General features: G+C 34.8%; 2 protein-coding genes and 1 long non-coding RNA gene across 4 annotated transcripts in view; 1 reads left to right on the top strand and 2 right to left on the bottom strand.

Moving 5' to 3' along the window:
* LOC120325375 (GLIPR1-like protein 1) overlaps positions 1-15707 on the top strand; it is a 203947-nt gene that overhangs the window by 27288 nt on the left and 160952 nt on the right. The gene's annotated exons all lie outside the window — the stretch shown is intronic.
* On the bottom strand, positions 7251-9715 carry LOC120348494 (uncharacterized). Its single transcript, XM_039418629.2, has 5 exons — positions 9054-9715; positions 8892-8977; positions 8386-8550; positions 7689-7896; positions 7251-7367 (listed from the first exon to the last, which is right to left on the bottom strand). Exons 1-5 carry the CDS (start codon positions 9165-9167, stop codon positions 7311-7313), a joined length of 630 nt encoding a protein of 209 aa, XP_039274563.2. The 5' UTR covers positions 9168-9715; the 3' UTR covers positions 7251-7310.
* LOC120346165 (uncharacterized) lies at positions 12076-15327 on the bottom strand. Its single transcript, XR_013478105.1, has 4 exons — positions 15197-15327; positions 14382-14556; positions 12961-13006; positions 12076-12239 (listed from the first exon to the last, which is right to left on the bottom strand). It is a non-coding gene; the product is annotated as an uncharacterized LOC120346165 (long non-coding RNA).

Below are 15707 nucleotides of genomic sequence, written 5' to 3'. Positions count from 1 at the left end.
AACCAGCGTACATCAGCAGCCTATCAGTACAGCACTACAGCAGTATAAAAATCTTGGGTCTCTTGTAGTTTTGTACCTATATCGTTTTTCTAGTGGACGTAGCGTAACTATTTTTTGATATGTCAATCCTAACCCCCATCTGACTACGTCGTCTAAAATTACGTCACCACGACGTCACAATCTTATCATAAAGCTTGCAGAATAGACGTACAATCGCCCGAAATGGCATCAACGCCGCTGATAAAAAGCTGACTAACATCATCATTCTCTCTCATATTGGGATCATGGTCGCGACAAGAAAACGAGAGAAATAGCTGTTCGATTTCGGATGCTCGTCTGCCGTTCTTAGATGACTGTTCGTATAATTCATTAATTTTTGGATGGTGTAGTTGATGGGTTAGGATTGACACGTGCAAAATTTGTTATATTACGCCCATTATAAGTACGTTAGGTACGAAACTAGCTGAGACCCAAAATCTTAATCTCAGACAGAAAGTTGAAATATCTAACTTCGGGTCTGGCGAAATGAACGACATGACTCCTTAAACAGTTAAATAACATCAAAAAATGGGATTGCTTGAAACTTGCTGCTGAAAAACTGCTTGAATAACGTCAAACAGAAATGTGATATGAGATTTTTATGATTTCTAAAAAAAATCTGTCTGGCACAAAATGAAATTTTTGACAGACGTGCTTCGTTAAAATCAAACCCACTCAATTTTCAAATACTGAACTAAGCACAGAACAGCAGAAGCAGGTACCGGTATGTTCCAATGCCAAATTCAGAAATAGGGTTAGCCGCTAGAGACCGACTTTCTGACTTTTGATACCGTTCTGGTATTTGGAATAAAATGAAAATTTGGGCATTATTTTCACATCATACTTTTGTTTGACGTTATTTGGGAGTTACGGTGTGTCCTTCTTCATATACATACCCCTAGTTACCGGTACGGTGTGTTCTTCTTTCAGTCTTTAGATCCCAACTAACAACTTCAACTAACGAAGAGCAAAGAGAGAATTCGAGAGATATTTCCGAACAGTTTTCTCTATATCCTGATATCTGTATATAGACCTATCCCTATCCTTATACAGGGTACATGAAACTAAAAAAATCGCACCAAAAAAGCGGGACCCGAGACGTATTGTTACCCCAAAAATGCAGCCCACTGAGTAAACCCCACCTTTTCGCACATCGCCATCTAGTGAAAATGTGGGTGTGTCATGCTCCGGTGACTAAAGAGTGGTGTATTGAATATCATCTCGAATGTGATGACGAAAAAGAAAGAAAAGCCTATTTTCATGATTATAATGTGATAAGACTGTTCAAAGTATGATGCATTCATACAAAGACTTTGGTAACGGTTGTCTATGCGAAATACCATACCTGCATACGGTGACAATATCGATATCGAATATTTATGATGACGGTTGAGATAAAACTACAACTACTAGTATTGAAAAGAAGAAAAATAGGCACTTTTCATATTTATTCTATCGTGTCCCAGTTTTATTTCAGTTTTGTTCCGAAAAGTAACACCAGCGCTTATTTTCGGTTGATGTCTCATATTTTCAGTTATCAAAAACAAAATTACAACATAGAAAGTTACGAGATTTTCAAATATACAAAATATGAAAACCGAAATACATTTACCCATAAATACCAAGTTTTTATTCGGAATAGCTGCAAACCATATTTTATGAATTATTTAAAACGTGAAGGAGAGATTTAACTGCTATCGACTTATATGCATGATTTTATTTTCGGGGTAGATCTTATTTTCGGGGAAACACGTATATATAAAGGGAGGAAAGTTTATTTTATGGGGAAAATGCCGGGAGTACAACTGAGTCGTTATATCTACTATATTATTAATAAAAGTTCTCGTATTTTGGAACATACTGAAAATTGAAGCTCTGTAGGACGGGCGTCTCTGCGGTTCAGAAATTTGTGAGAAATTCTTCCACGGGAGGGAGATAAATATTCGTTTTCAAAACGAAGAAAATCGCCAACTCGGGTAATTCTAGATTTAAATCACAAAATTCCAAAAACGTTGAAACGCTATATATAACGAATTACCACTGACAATTTGCCGTTTGGAATACCATTGCAGGTGGAATAAATTTCTTTGAATATCAAGTTGTTAGATACATTTTTTTTGAATTAAATACCAGGCCGTCCAGTTATTTCTCTACCATTACCTCCTCACTTGGATGGTCCCCGCACTCGTAATATAACTAAAATTGGAATGAAATTATGGCCTAACCCTAACTTGGTACATATTCTATGTTCCGATGTCCGCCATCTTGGTTCACATACTGGAGCGCCATTTTTTATCACTAATATCAAAATATCTACCTAGATCTCCCCCTAGATTTGGAATCCCTACCCCAACCCCCTAAAATGAAAATCTGGGGGAGCATACTGGTTACGTCGAGTGAGGCTTCACACCACACACCTTTCTGCATTCAGAGTTTTATATCCGCGATGGCGTGGGCGAATGAGTTTACGATACGTTAAATAACAGACTTGAAAAAAGGCTTGGAATTTTTATATCTGGATTCGTACAAGGTGGCCTCGCAGAAATTTGGTACATATGATTTAAATAAATAATATTTAATCATCTTTTGTCCAATCCTCCGCTAAAAAGTAAGATCATGTTCTCTCATTATCTTAATCACGGACAATCGACTCGTAAAAAATGTAAAGTTATTGCACAGGACCTCCTGAAGTATACGCACCAAGATGGCGCACAACCTGAACTCACGACACGGTTATGCGACATCTTGGCGCGCATACTTCAGGAGTACCCAATTATCGCTAGCCGGTGGGAATGGAAATATCCAGTCAAAGGACCATAGAACCTATTATCCTATCATATAGGCGGGTGAATCGTGTTATTATGTGAAGTCGTGATTGCCACGTTTGGCTGTCAATCTAGACACCTGTTGGTCATTATAGCGAGGAAGTTCCATGTAATAGCTTACACCCTCTACTTCTAGCAAGTCTGTGCGGAAACCTGAGAATATGGTCTGTTGCAAAATTTCTAAGGACACAACACGGTAACAGGAAATAAGGATATTCGACAACCGCCATATTTTTCTGTGTACACAAGAGAAGATAACTTTCAATTGCTTCAGCTATCTGTATCCAATATGAACCAAATTCCCAAAATCAATTGTCGCTTTCAATTTGTTTTTCCACGTACCCGAAAGTAAATAAAGGAGGGTGAAATGGATAAATCTATATGAAACTTATGCGTGTTTACTTTAAGTGGTATTTAAAACAACAACTACAGAACACACCAGTCTCCTCTCAATCAAACACAACCAAATACTATATGAAGTAACATTTACACGATAAAAAGTTTATTGCGGTTAAAAATGTTCAACCTTTGAATTCATTACCGCAAATTACTCTGAATAATATAAGTGATTTCATGTTTGTGTTCACAAATCTCTTATTCACAGGCTGCTCGAACTTGATGCTATTCTTCATTAAGCCTTTTTCTCTGCAAGAAAAAAAAATAGTTTTAGTTACAACAGCATATAAAATTTCCTTGCTATGATCAGTTTAGCTTTGACATATGACGAATTAAGCATAAAAGTAAAGCCTTCTTACTCAATTTTATTAGATGTTTTATACTTTCACTAAACAGTGAATTAAATAAATGTAGACAATAGGCTTTTGAGAAAAGTCCTTTTAGCGGGGTTGCATAGATCCAATATCTCATACCGCAAGTGAAATTTATGACCTATAGAACAGTGGTTCTCAAACGGTGGTTCTCAAACAGTGGTCTCAAACAGTGGTTCTCAAACGGTGGGCGTATAGACAATTGTTTGAAGGGTGAGCAGCCAATTGAAAATAAAATTTATTGCTAGATTTGATCTTGCCCGTCTTATTTTGGATATTTACATTTCTTTATTGTTTAGAGCAGTGTTTCCCAACCCGAGTCCGCGGTCTCAAATGAGTCCGCAGAGCGTTTGAATTGAATGAGTCCGCAACGAGCCAGAAATTCACTGCGGGCCGCAAACGTTTTTGCTTTTGCGAAACTTAATTAACTATCAGCCAAGTTACGATTTACGTTAGAATTTACATAAAACATAAAAAGCCAGTTTATTCACATAACATTAATCAAGTCAATAATTACCGGTTACTGAGTAGGGCTGGGCATATAATCGCATATTCAACTATTAGAATAGCAATATACGAAAATTTGGTAACAAGGGCGCGACAGGTCACTTGCGAGTCGTTTTATCAAAAGATTGGATTTCACAACTCTCTTGCGGATCTTCGACGAAAACAAGAGTCTGTAAACGCTTCGATAAATACGTATATAACGGGTGTTTCTCGCGAGTTCGAACGAGCAGGAATATTTTTTTTTTTTCTGGTAGGTGTAAATGGTGGCAACGCAAATGTTCTAAATTGAAAAGCGGTCCGCGACCGATTAAAGACGCTTTTTTTAGACATTGCAAATCGCAAAATTTAATTAAAAAACTATTCGGGCACTTTACCACGCATTTTGGTGTCCACGGATTGTCATGGTATTTTCTGAGTAGTACTGCTCTTATTTAGTCAACACAACCGCAAATCATTGATAAGTCGGCTCTTTCAACGAGTGACGTATACGCGACGATTACTTCAGAAGTTGTTCGCGAGAATTTTAAGGCGATGAATATGTATTTTTGATTTACTAATATACTTTAAATATATTTTTTATAAATACTAAATTATGTTGTACATTCTGGGAATTTATAGCAGATAGTAGGATTTTTTCTAACGGCGATAACAAATTCTCAAGATCGCAAATAATATGTATCAAAGCCGATTATAATCGCGCAATATATTCTCTCATTATTATGTTCGAAGATGGCCGTGGAATTTTAAAGAAGAGATGCTTTCATCTTGGCGTAAGTCGACGCAAGTCACGCAACCGCGAGTTACCATGAACACAATTGAATTAAAAGAGAACAGACATTTTAAATTCTCGTCGTTGTCATGGATTGAATATTTTGCGACAGAAAAGTCCATTATACACCATAAAAAGTCGGCTCTTTTAACAAACGCGTAACTGAGGCGAGTTTCCGATTTTGAAATTCGTTGAATTTCTGTTGTGTTTGGTTTTATTGCTTCTTCACAAAGAGTACGGTTGCAATAAACGCACCTTGAGTCCGCAAAGGTTTTTTCGCCGGTGAGAAAATAGTCCGCGACCAAAAAAGGTTGGGAACGCTGGTTTAGAGATTGCGATTCCATCGACGTATTTTCAGCGTGTTTCCGACATAAAATATACTTTCGCCTGGATATCTGTTATTTGTAGCTTATTATTAGCTAGTTATTTTTGATGTGGGCGAGAGACTTGTCAATTTCGAAAATGGGGCGCGGTTTAAAAATTTTAAGAACCACAGCTCTAGAAGCTTGTAGGGCTGAGAATCAACCATGCTTCAGATTAATAATCTTCAATGGAATTAAGATGAAGCAGACACGATTAGTATTTTACAATGTTGGGTAGAATGAACTCCTTGAACTCCGAGTTGCAAGCCAAGTCGAGATCCGAGTCTAGTGTCTTAGTTCGAAATCGAGTCAATCAATGAGTTAAGTCTCTAATCATTGGAGAATTAAATGGTGATTCGAGTGGATTCTAGAGGCCACGAGTTCAGGTTGTGCGCCTCGAATGGATTCTAGAGTTTCTACTCACCATTTCATGCATCTCGTCCAAAAGGTCGGCAACGAAATCTATCATCCTGATAGGAAAATACTTTTAAAATAAAATCAACGAAAGGATTAACCACAAAATTATCATTATTCTGTAAATAAAATAGTCTCGTCACAGAATTTTGATAAAGCGACCCGTCTGGGTCAACAAGATAAGAGAGACGGGTATTTTATGCGATACATTCAATAATAAAAAAGACAACAAACAAAAATAAATGCATTACAGTCAAGAAGTTAACCAAATCACAGTCAATTTACTTTGGATTTATGTAGTCATTGCAAACGGAACATAGTAAACACATTTGCTCGCGTATCCTAGGGAGATATGATGTGACAAGCTGTGCAACGCTCAGTAACGTGGCAGTTCTCATTAACACTAAAACCCTGGTGATCTACAAGTATTACTTTTTACAAAATGCCCCGAACAAAAATACATCTGATATGGATCAATACGTATAAGACTAAAGAAATAAAATCGCATAAACTGTAATTAATGTATGCATCGCATGCTTCAGAGCACAAAATAGAACTATCATACTTAATAGATATATAACGAAATCTTAGTTTTCATATTTGGTAAATGTAATGAACCGATACCCATTGTTGAAAAATTTAACTGAAAAAAATCTAGAATAATTTTCGTTTGAAAATATATATTCTTCATCTTCATATCCATTTCTATTAGCATTTGCACTCTACTTCTAATTCCATTTCGTAATCATTTTCATCTTGAAATTTGAAAATTCTGGGGATTTGAAACCAAAATATTTTATATCTTTACACGTCAAAAACTTTTTTAAAAAATTTTATTTACATCAATACTTTACCTGTACTGAATTTTGTTTACCAGTTATGATTATAAGCTAACAAGTGTTACTAACGTCATATTTTAACTTGACAACTCATGTCAATGCCGACTTGCTGAAAATTCATAATTTCACTGCGCTGTCGTACTACATATTTGTGGTGAACCAATTTTAACCCGTAAGGAAGAGACGAGTCGAAGAAGAAAACGTTTCCACGTTATTTCAAAGCTATTAGCTTAATCAAGTAACCCATCAAATTTCACTTTTTGCCTTCCAAACAATTGGGGGATTAAAAATAGGTCAGCTTAATCATTTTATTATTGTAATGACTTCACCAGATTTGATGTAGTCTTACCAAACTAAAATCGTGTAACTCGTCCTTCTTGCACATGTTATTGCCTGCGATGGCGATTCTGTCAGCCGAGTCGACACGAATAACTGATTAGACAGTGATGCGAGATTCGACATTTCTGAGAAAACGTCATTGCCTACTGAGATTGTCGACATAATGAACATTGGTGACGGATTCGACATTACGTTCTTGTACAAATGTCGAATAGCCCACAGAAAACATTTTCCGTATGGCGATTGCAACTATATATTCATAACTATTTCTACAAATGATACAAAACTCGATTGGGGATGGAAAACAATCTGGCTCTTAAAAAGCAATAGGACTTTTTATTTATACATTTTATTCATTCAAACAAACTCATTCTTTCATACATTCATTTATTAAACATAATTTTAACAATGAACAATTCAACATATCGGCAACATTCCCCCTTGTTTGCTTATCCATTATAAGTTGATCTGGTCACTTTTTTTCTGCAATCGCATTTGCATGGTTTCTGCAAGTATAATGCACAGATGAAAGATATCAAATATTCTACGTTGAGTGCGTACAATTTATTTTTTAGTTTTTAAAGGAATATCATTTTAGAAATCACTATTGGCATTCAATCTTATGAACTACGTGTTGACCCAAAATTGTGAAATTCTTGCAGAAAAACTAATACAATGAAAATTAGCAAAAACGACTGTCGTAAATGTTAGAAATACACATTTTTGCATACAACTGAACTCACTTTTACATACTCTTACTGAAATATTTCAAACTTACAATAAAAAATAAAATATTCAAATAATTTACAGTTAGGATATTTCTTTACCTTAATTGATACATTTCCTTTGTACAATCTTCCTTTCTCTTTGTAGATTGTCAACGTTTCACCAACGCACCAAATAGTCTGACATTCGCATTCGGATCTTCTATTTGTGGTTCCACGCGGATAAAATTCGAAATTGGGATAAAGTTCTGGCATAATATTATTTGAATTGTAATATTTGCCCAGCTGGCCACACGAATTTTGATAAGGCCTTGAAGAATGAAAGATTTTTTTAAATGTATCAGTCAATTTATACTAAATTTATGTATTTGTAGAAACAACTTGAAATATAAAAAATAAATAAAACATCCGAGAACAACTTTCTGATGCATATTAGACATTCCCGGATTTTTTAACTACCTGGCAAAGCGATTCCTCCAAAATAATTAAAAAAATAGTTTTCTGTCTCATTATTACTATTTCTATAAAAAAAAAATGCTGTTAGGAAGATGATTCAAATTGAAATCTCTTAATATTTCTCAGGAATTGTACGCCCGGATTTACTAGTCGTTTGAAACTTACAAATCGATACACTCAAAAATCAATAATACTATGTTTATTCATGGTCGTGTGATATTTTTATTGAAAGTACGACTCGTGTTTATTTTACATATCATGTATATATAAGATGATTTGAATTTGTTATCATGCATAAGCTGAATAAAGGACAAGAAAGAACATTTTACGTAGAAAAAGTTACCTGCATTCCTTCGTGACAATTTTGATCGGTCTGTACAGTTCAACTATTTTGTTGTATTTAGTCGATCCATAACGAACAATGTAAGAGCATTTTCTGTCTTTGCAATTCGTTTTCTTACCTGTTTCTTTCTCTATTTGGCACACTTCATCTGGTCCTGATGAATAACTGTCGAAAAATAGAATATACGATGGTGAGATAGTTTAATTTCTGACACAGGAAAAATTTCTTCCTTTAATTGATGTTTTGATACCGGGGAATATTGAAGTCTAAGTCATCAGGTGAACCAGCAACAATTGTATTGAACGTACAGAAAAAAATTATAAAACTTGTTGGACCTGTCACATACACAATCTAATCTAATCTTAGATTTAATATTTTTATTGCAAGCTATCCGTCAAAGCGCTTGTTTTTCAAAATAAACGTACTATTTATTTTTCTATTTTAACATCCATCTTTTAGCATCATCTGTCAAAATCTGAATAAAAATTGAATAATTAAATGATTACCTGAGCGGTGCGCATTTAGGATATTTGCCGTAAACAAAGTTTTTATCTTTGCAGAAAGCAAATTTCAATGCCTCACTTTGAGAAACCTGTGATGTATAAGATTACTTCACTTTTTTGTTACTATATTCTATTTACAATATATATATATATATGTATACATGCCTCTTTATCGAATTTAGCGAAGAATTCTGAAGGAACGAATTCCCGCATATTTTCCCATAAACAAGCTCGAACTTCCGCCATTAGAAAGACTATAACAAATATTTTCAGTATCATCTTGTTGTAAACAGTTCTAATAGTGTTCAGATGGAAAATAGGAATAAAGTTCTAAAAAGTACTATAAATTAGCAAGCTAATATTTTGAAAGTGTAATAGCCTACCGCCCATACACGTGTATTTTGCTTTTTCTGAAGAACTTAAATAAGGCGACCTTCAATAGAGGTAGTTTATGGTACATGAAAAAAATAAAACCTATTTAAACGTAGTCACCTAAATTCTATTTTCAAATTCTGCTCAAATTTAATAAAAGTGCCGACTCTGACATCTGACAATAAATAATATGTTTGCAAGATAAGAGAGCGAACTAAGTCCAAAGCGAAATGCAATGCTCTCGCCAATATACGACTTTTTTATACGAGTATAGCTTACTGACCACATCACATTGAAAACGAGAGAAATTATTCAACCTATTCCATCATAACGCATATTTCGGCGTTCTTTAATAAAAAAAAAGCTGTGTATCGCCCAATATAACTATATGTATAACTATATATATACTAATATAACTTGCTACCTATATGTGTGTCAAAACACTGCATGTGTAATGTACATTTAAAGATAAGCTTTATGACTGCGTTTTTATTTCTGATAAGACAATCTTACATAAAATGAATATTTAAGCATACACAAAATATGACAAGATCCCAGACCATCAAATAAGGAAATAAGATAATAATTGGTAGAAATTTTTTAATAATTACTGGCACTTTTAATATAATTTCGTTCCGGGATATGAGTTATTCCACTGAGTGGTTTCATTTTCTTGTGCATGAGTTGATTGATCATGATGGGATTTGGAATCTACCAATCGAAATAACACTATAACTACCTCTGGGATCCGCGGATTCTAACTTTTGTAATTTGTTGGCATACGATCTGACCTGCATGTACCGTTCGAACCTAGTTTAATCATGAATTAAAATTTTGGATCATTATATGTAGCACTTTGATAGCAACAGCTGATCAGACGTTGCCTGCACTTTTCAACTCGCGTCAAGTATTTTTAATTCAAAAAAAAAGTATTCACGATAAAGAGAATTATAAAAAACTTTATATATAAGTTCTTTTCACTTCCAGGATTGGGAAAAGGATTTTTGAATAGAATAGAGCTCTGACGACCATCAGAAACAATTCTGATGTATATAATGAACACTGAACAAAATCAACTATTTCCAGGTGAACAGTTTTGTGAAAAAAAATCCAGCTTTCAACCAATAATATTAATGACAAATTTTGCCAAGAAAGAATTTATATGACCGAGATAAGTAAGAGGCCTTCATCCCTCATTACTGTAACGTTTCTAAGTGCTGTTTGTATGTTTAGTGTGTACTTGTTTTTATGTATATATTGAAGACGTTATCTGATCCGCCATTTTTACATCCGCATAAACAGATCTTTAATAAACTTAAATGCCTAAATGAAAGGATTTTCATTTCAATAAACACTCCGAGCGATAGAAATGAGTTGTTTAAATTTATACCGAGATAAATATAGAACCCTTGTCACTTTCGGTTATTTTTTTTAGTCCGGTCTATGAAAATGTGTTTAGAGTATTCTTTTATGTGTATGGAAGACGTTAAACTGATCGCAATCTTTAATAAGCTTACATGTCACCAAACTTAATTATACCGCATATGACGTTAACTGACTTGACAGCACACAATTTTCACGAACACTTAAAATCAGGTAATCTGCAAGATTTACAACCTACCCGAGAAAAGTGCTCGTGATATGAATCATTGAGCATAAGACACAAACACAAAGTGCTTACCAATTTTCAGATTTAATAAATGTAATGGACCGATACAAATTGTTTAAAAATTAAATCTGACAAACACTCAGATGAGCTTAGTTTAAAAACATTTGTTCTCCATAACTCTGTAAATTTGCATTTGTACTTGTCTTTAGTTTAGCACTTTACTTGCAATCTCAACGCGGATTAGATTTATTTTCAGAAATAATAATTTGCTGATTATAAATTCACCGTTTTTAACCGAAATAAAATTTATTAACAGTTATCTCAGCTGTAAATAATATATCAGAGATATGATGCACTGTGTTATTGCAAATTGTCAAGGTTTTGCATTTGATCAAAAACTGAAATAGCATAATTATTCTAATCTTGAAATTAAAAAAGGATAATTCTTCGATATCTCAAGACGCCAAAACCTTTATTTTAACAACCGTGTTTACACCAATACTCTTTGAACTTAATTTTTCTATCACTTAACGTTACCAGATTACAAACGTTACTCATGGTATTTTGAATATACACATTCTACCTCTGGTCATGATTATGCCGTATAAATAGCGATTCATATTTTCACTGCGTTCTTGCTGATTAGCCAATACACGGATATAAATTAGGAAGTCAATGCGAGGGTAACAACTACCTTTCTTTCTCGTCAATTCTTTTTGCAAGTGAGGGGCATCCTTTAATTTGATGCTGTCCTTCCCATGATGTTACCACATGCATATAGTAGCCTACGTTACATGTAATCTTTAAATCGTTATCAAATTATCTTTTTTTCTGCTCCCCTAATTCAAAACCAAAAGTAACAAAACAGGAGAAAAAATGCAACAGCTATTTTTGTTGACAAAGCTTACGGATTAGCTACTTTACATCAAGTTGTGTAGGGGCTGACACCTATGGGCAGGGGGTCTATCCACTTGACTAACACAGACAGTCCCCGAACTCGTAATTTAACTAAAATAAAGAAAAACGGAATAAATTTATGGCCTAACCCTAACCTGGTACACATACTACGTTATTTAATTACCGAGAATCGCTCGGGTAACATCTACCGTTTCCTCTCGCCAATTCTTCTCGCATGTCAGATGCCCCCTCGCATCTGATAATTTAATGCTGTTCTTGACAGTTTACTATTATATAACACAAAACGCATTACCACAATAAAAAGTTTAATTCGATTAAAAATGTTTTTTAATCTTAAACTCGTTATCGTAAATTACACTGAATAATAAAGGTGAATTGATGTTTGTGTTCACAAATCTCTTATTCACAGCTCAAACTTGATTCTATTCTTCATCAAGCATCTCCATGTCCATCTGCAAGAGAATTAAAAGTTATCTGACATGTAATGTCTAGATATGGAACGTTTCCCTGAATTGTTGTGTTTATTCGTGTTGCTAGTGTGGCTTTCTCATAGCCCTATGGTATGTCACCAAAAATCTTTTGTTTTATTTTAATTAAAGGGAACACTTTAATTACTTATCGATCTCGATCGGTAAGTATGTTGATAGGTATTTGTCTGTTTGTTTCACTTTCGTAAGTTACGCGATATCTCACGAAAGCGAGGTTGAATCTACTTTTTGTTTGGATGTACAATCATATATCTCGGGCCAGAAGCCTATTGATTTTGGATGAATTATGTCGTATAATTAGCGAGTTATTGATTAATTAGTGATGGGACATGCGGTTTCGCTATTGAGTCAGAGCAAAGGAATCGAAAACGAATTGAATTTTCTACTACTATATCAATTTATTTCAAAAATTTCGGTGGGCATACAGGGATTCGTTTTTTGTGTGCGATGACGTAATCAAATTCAAATATTGCGCACCTTGTGGAGGTTCCGCGTTAGAGATCTGGTGGTCAGGCGAAGTCGTGGAGGCCGCGGTAAGGGAATGTCTACTGTGACAGATTGCATACTCGTACTACTTCGTTTTGGTTTTCGTGTCCATATATTTAAGAATCGCTCTTTTGTATTTAATATTTATTCTAATTTTCGATAACATACAGTGAAGCCAATGCGGCACTGTTTAACTCACCATTTCCTGTAATTCATCCATAAATTCGGCAACGGCATCTTCAAACCTGATGGAAAATATATTTGGGAATAAATTAATTAGAATTAAAATTAATTACAAATTTAGCTTTAAGTTGAAAATATTGCATTGTAATCAAACGATGAAACGTGAAATAAAATTTGACTGACATTTATAAAGTCCTTTAGATCATTGGTTCTCAACCGCCGGTCCGCGGACCGGTGCCGGTCCGCGGCAACTTTGCTGCCGGTCCGCCAAATATTTTTCCAATAATAATTTGCTATAAGCAAATTGCAAAATACAATGTATTGAAGTCATGTCCGTTAGTTTTATGATTAATTTTTTTAACTCTTATTGATTCGTAGACCGGTATTCGTCTAACAACCAAACTTGGTGAGAGGTCCTCTGCCCATTTCAAACCCTGAACGGTTGGATGTTCGTTAAGTCTATGGCCTCATAACGGCGGCTAACATCATACCGGAGTAGTTTGATAGCACAGAGCTAGGGTTTTGTTTTTTAGCAATTCTAAAAAACACCCTGTTTTAAAACAAGGGCGTGTTTTTTGTTTTTTTTTTGAAATACCCCTTGCATCGCCGCGAAACTACGCCAGAACGTTGCGTTCTGACAGCCGCATAAGCTGCCGGAATTATATTTTCAAAAATGTAAGTGAAAATTCTTGCTTTGACTTTCACTTCTATTGCGTACACCTACCGCCAAGTTTGTATCTATACCAAAGTCATACGATTTCAACAGGAATATTTATCCGATATACCAGAGAGACGTTTTGAGTAAGAAAAATCCTGAAACTTGTTTAATTAATGGCACCCTTCGGCAAAACAAGTGCGGTACGATAAGGAAGAATATACTTACATCGGCGGCAACCTGATTTAAACGATGATACAGGCTATGCTTATTGTAAGACACCTTTGGTTCAATGATGTCAAAACTAGTCTGTTATGACCCCATAATAAGGATTTTGAGTTTCTGTATTGACATTTTTCTCATAAAATAAAGGCAATGTTACGGTTAAAACTGTTCGGTTGATTCATGCCTAATCAATTTTGAAGGTCCGCCGGTCCGCGAAATTTGTTTTGAAATTTTACCGGTCCGCGAACTGAAAAAGGTTGAGAACCACTGATTTAGATCATCTGCTTGAAATGAAGAATACAAACAACAACAAGACAATTTATAGGTCCATTTCGTGTCCGAAATCGCCAAAAGTGAACCCATGACTGTCGATTATAACTAAGTTTTGATGGTTGGGTAATTGGAGCTAGCCATATTTGCAAACAACATCTACAACGGAGGGGATTCCGACGTTTTTATATCTAAGTCTATGATAGGATTTATATCATTCCCCGTTGAAAACGAGGGTATCGGTCTACATGTAAAATATTAAATTTCAAACTCATTTAAAATATTACCCATTGTCTGAGTCGCCCTTGTTCGAGCTTTTCTTCTTATTCTTATTCTTGTTATTATTGTTGTTGTTGTTATTGTTGTTGTTATTATTAGGATTGCAGGATCCCATCTCAAAAGAAATTGCCAACAGCACGACCAATAACAGAATAGTACAAGTTTTAATCTGCATGTTGACGTCTAAATTGTTAAATTTAATTATTAAACTCAAATATGAAATTCAAAATTTTGGGTATTCCCGTAGTATGTGTACCAGGTTAGAGTTCGATAATTTTATTCCGATTTCTCTTATTTTAAAGTTCTGCTGACAACATTAGTTACCTCCATATTGGTACACATACTTCTGAAGCGACAAAATTTGTAATTTTAATGTTGTGAAAAAAACTCAGACAATATAAAGAGTTTGGGAATTTAGTCCGGTTGCACGTTCTGAAAGTAACGGATAGTTCATTTGGTTCAGGTAATGCATTCCCCGGGATATTTGCGCTTGCGATATTTGGTTTTACAAATTATTCTAGAGGACCCGGCAATGGATCGTTCTAGTACATTGTCGTAGAACCCTCTCCTCTCCCTCTCGTTAATAAAATGAAATTGTATTCAAAATACCTAAATTTTTTGATTTTAAAATTTTGGATGCAATAAACTTTCAAGTTGGTTACACGGCGAGAAGTTCGGCTGGAGAGTGCCTTGATGGTGATTGGTGACGATACCAAATCCGCCCTTTTTTCTCATTTTTCCATATGAAATTCTTTCATTTTACCAAAATTGATGGTTATACTAAAAGATAGCTCATAAAAACAAACAAAATATTCTTTCTTACCTTTAAATAGTCTCAACCGTCCTTGAAAGTTTTAAAGAGATTTGAAGTATTAGTCTTGTCAGCGAGCAGCTTTATTGACCCAGACAGGTAAGCCCCGCGAGGAAAGATTTCCTGTCAATGACCATAAATAGTCTCATTTTAAGGGGGGGGGCATATGTTAAAATAATTTTCAAAATTCAGGCTAAGTCTTATTTTCAAGGAAACGCGGTATGAGAGATTCACCAATCTTCCTGTACCTGAACGTCGTGTCGAAAAAATAAGTATCTGATAACGTAGGAACGGTAATAACATGACTATCTATAGGTCATACATAAATGATCTATATAAAGTAAAATACAACAAAAACTTATCGGTTTAATACATATACGGTGGACGTGTGACAGTGTCACCTCAAGTCCAAAAGGCCAGGGAGACACCGCATGATATTCGTGAACCGGATACGATTGTCAACGTTATAGAGAAAAAAAAACAGTGTAAATGAGAACCACATTCCACTTTTTGCGTCGAACCA

The sequence above is a fragment of the Styela clava genome, chromosome 1 (assembly GCF_964204865.1).
Source record: "Styela clava chromosome 1, kaStyClav1.hap1.2, whole genome shotgun sequence".
NCBI lineage: Eukaryota > Metazoa > Chordata > Ascidiacea > Stolidobranchia > Styelidae > Styela > Styela clava.
This window is presented reverse-complemented; position numbering and strand designations above follow the sequence as displayed.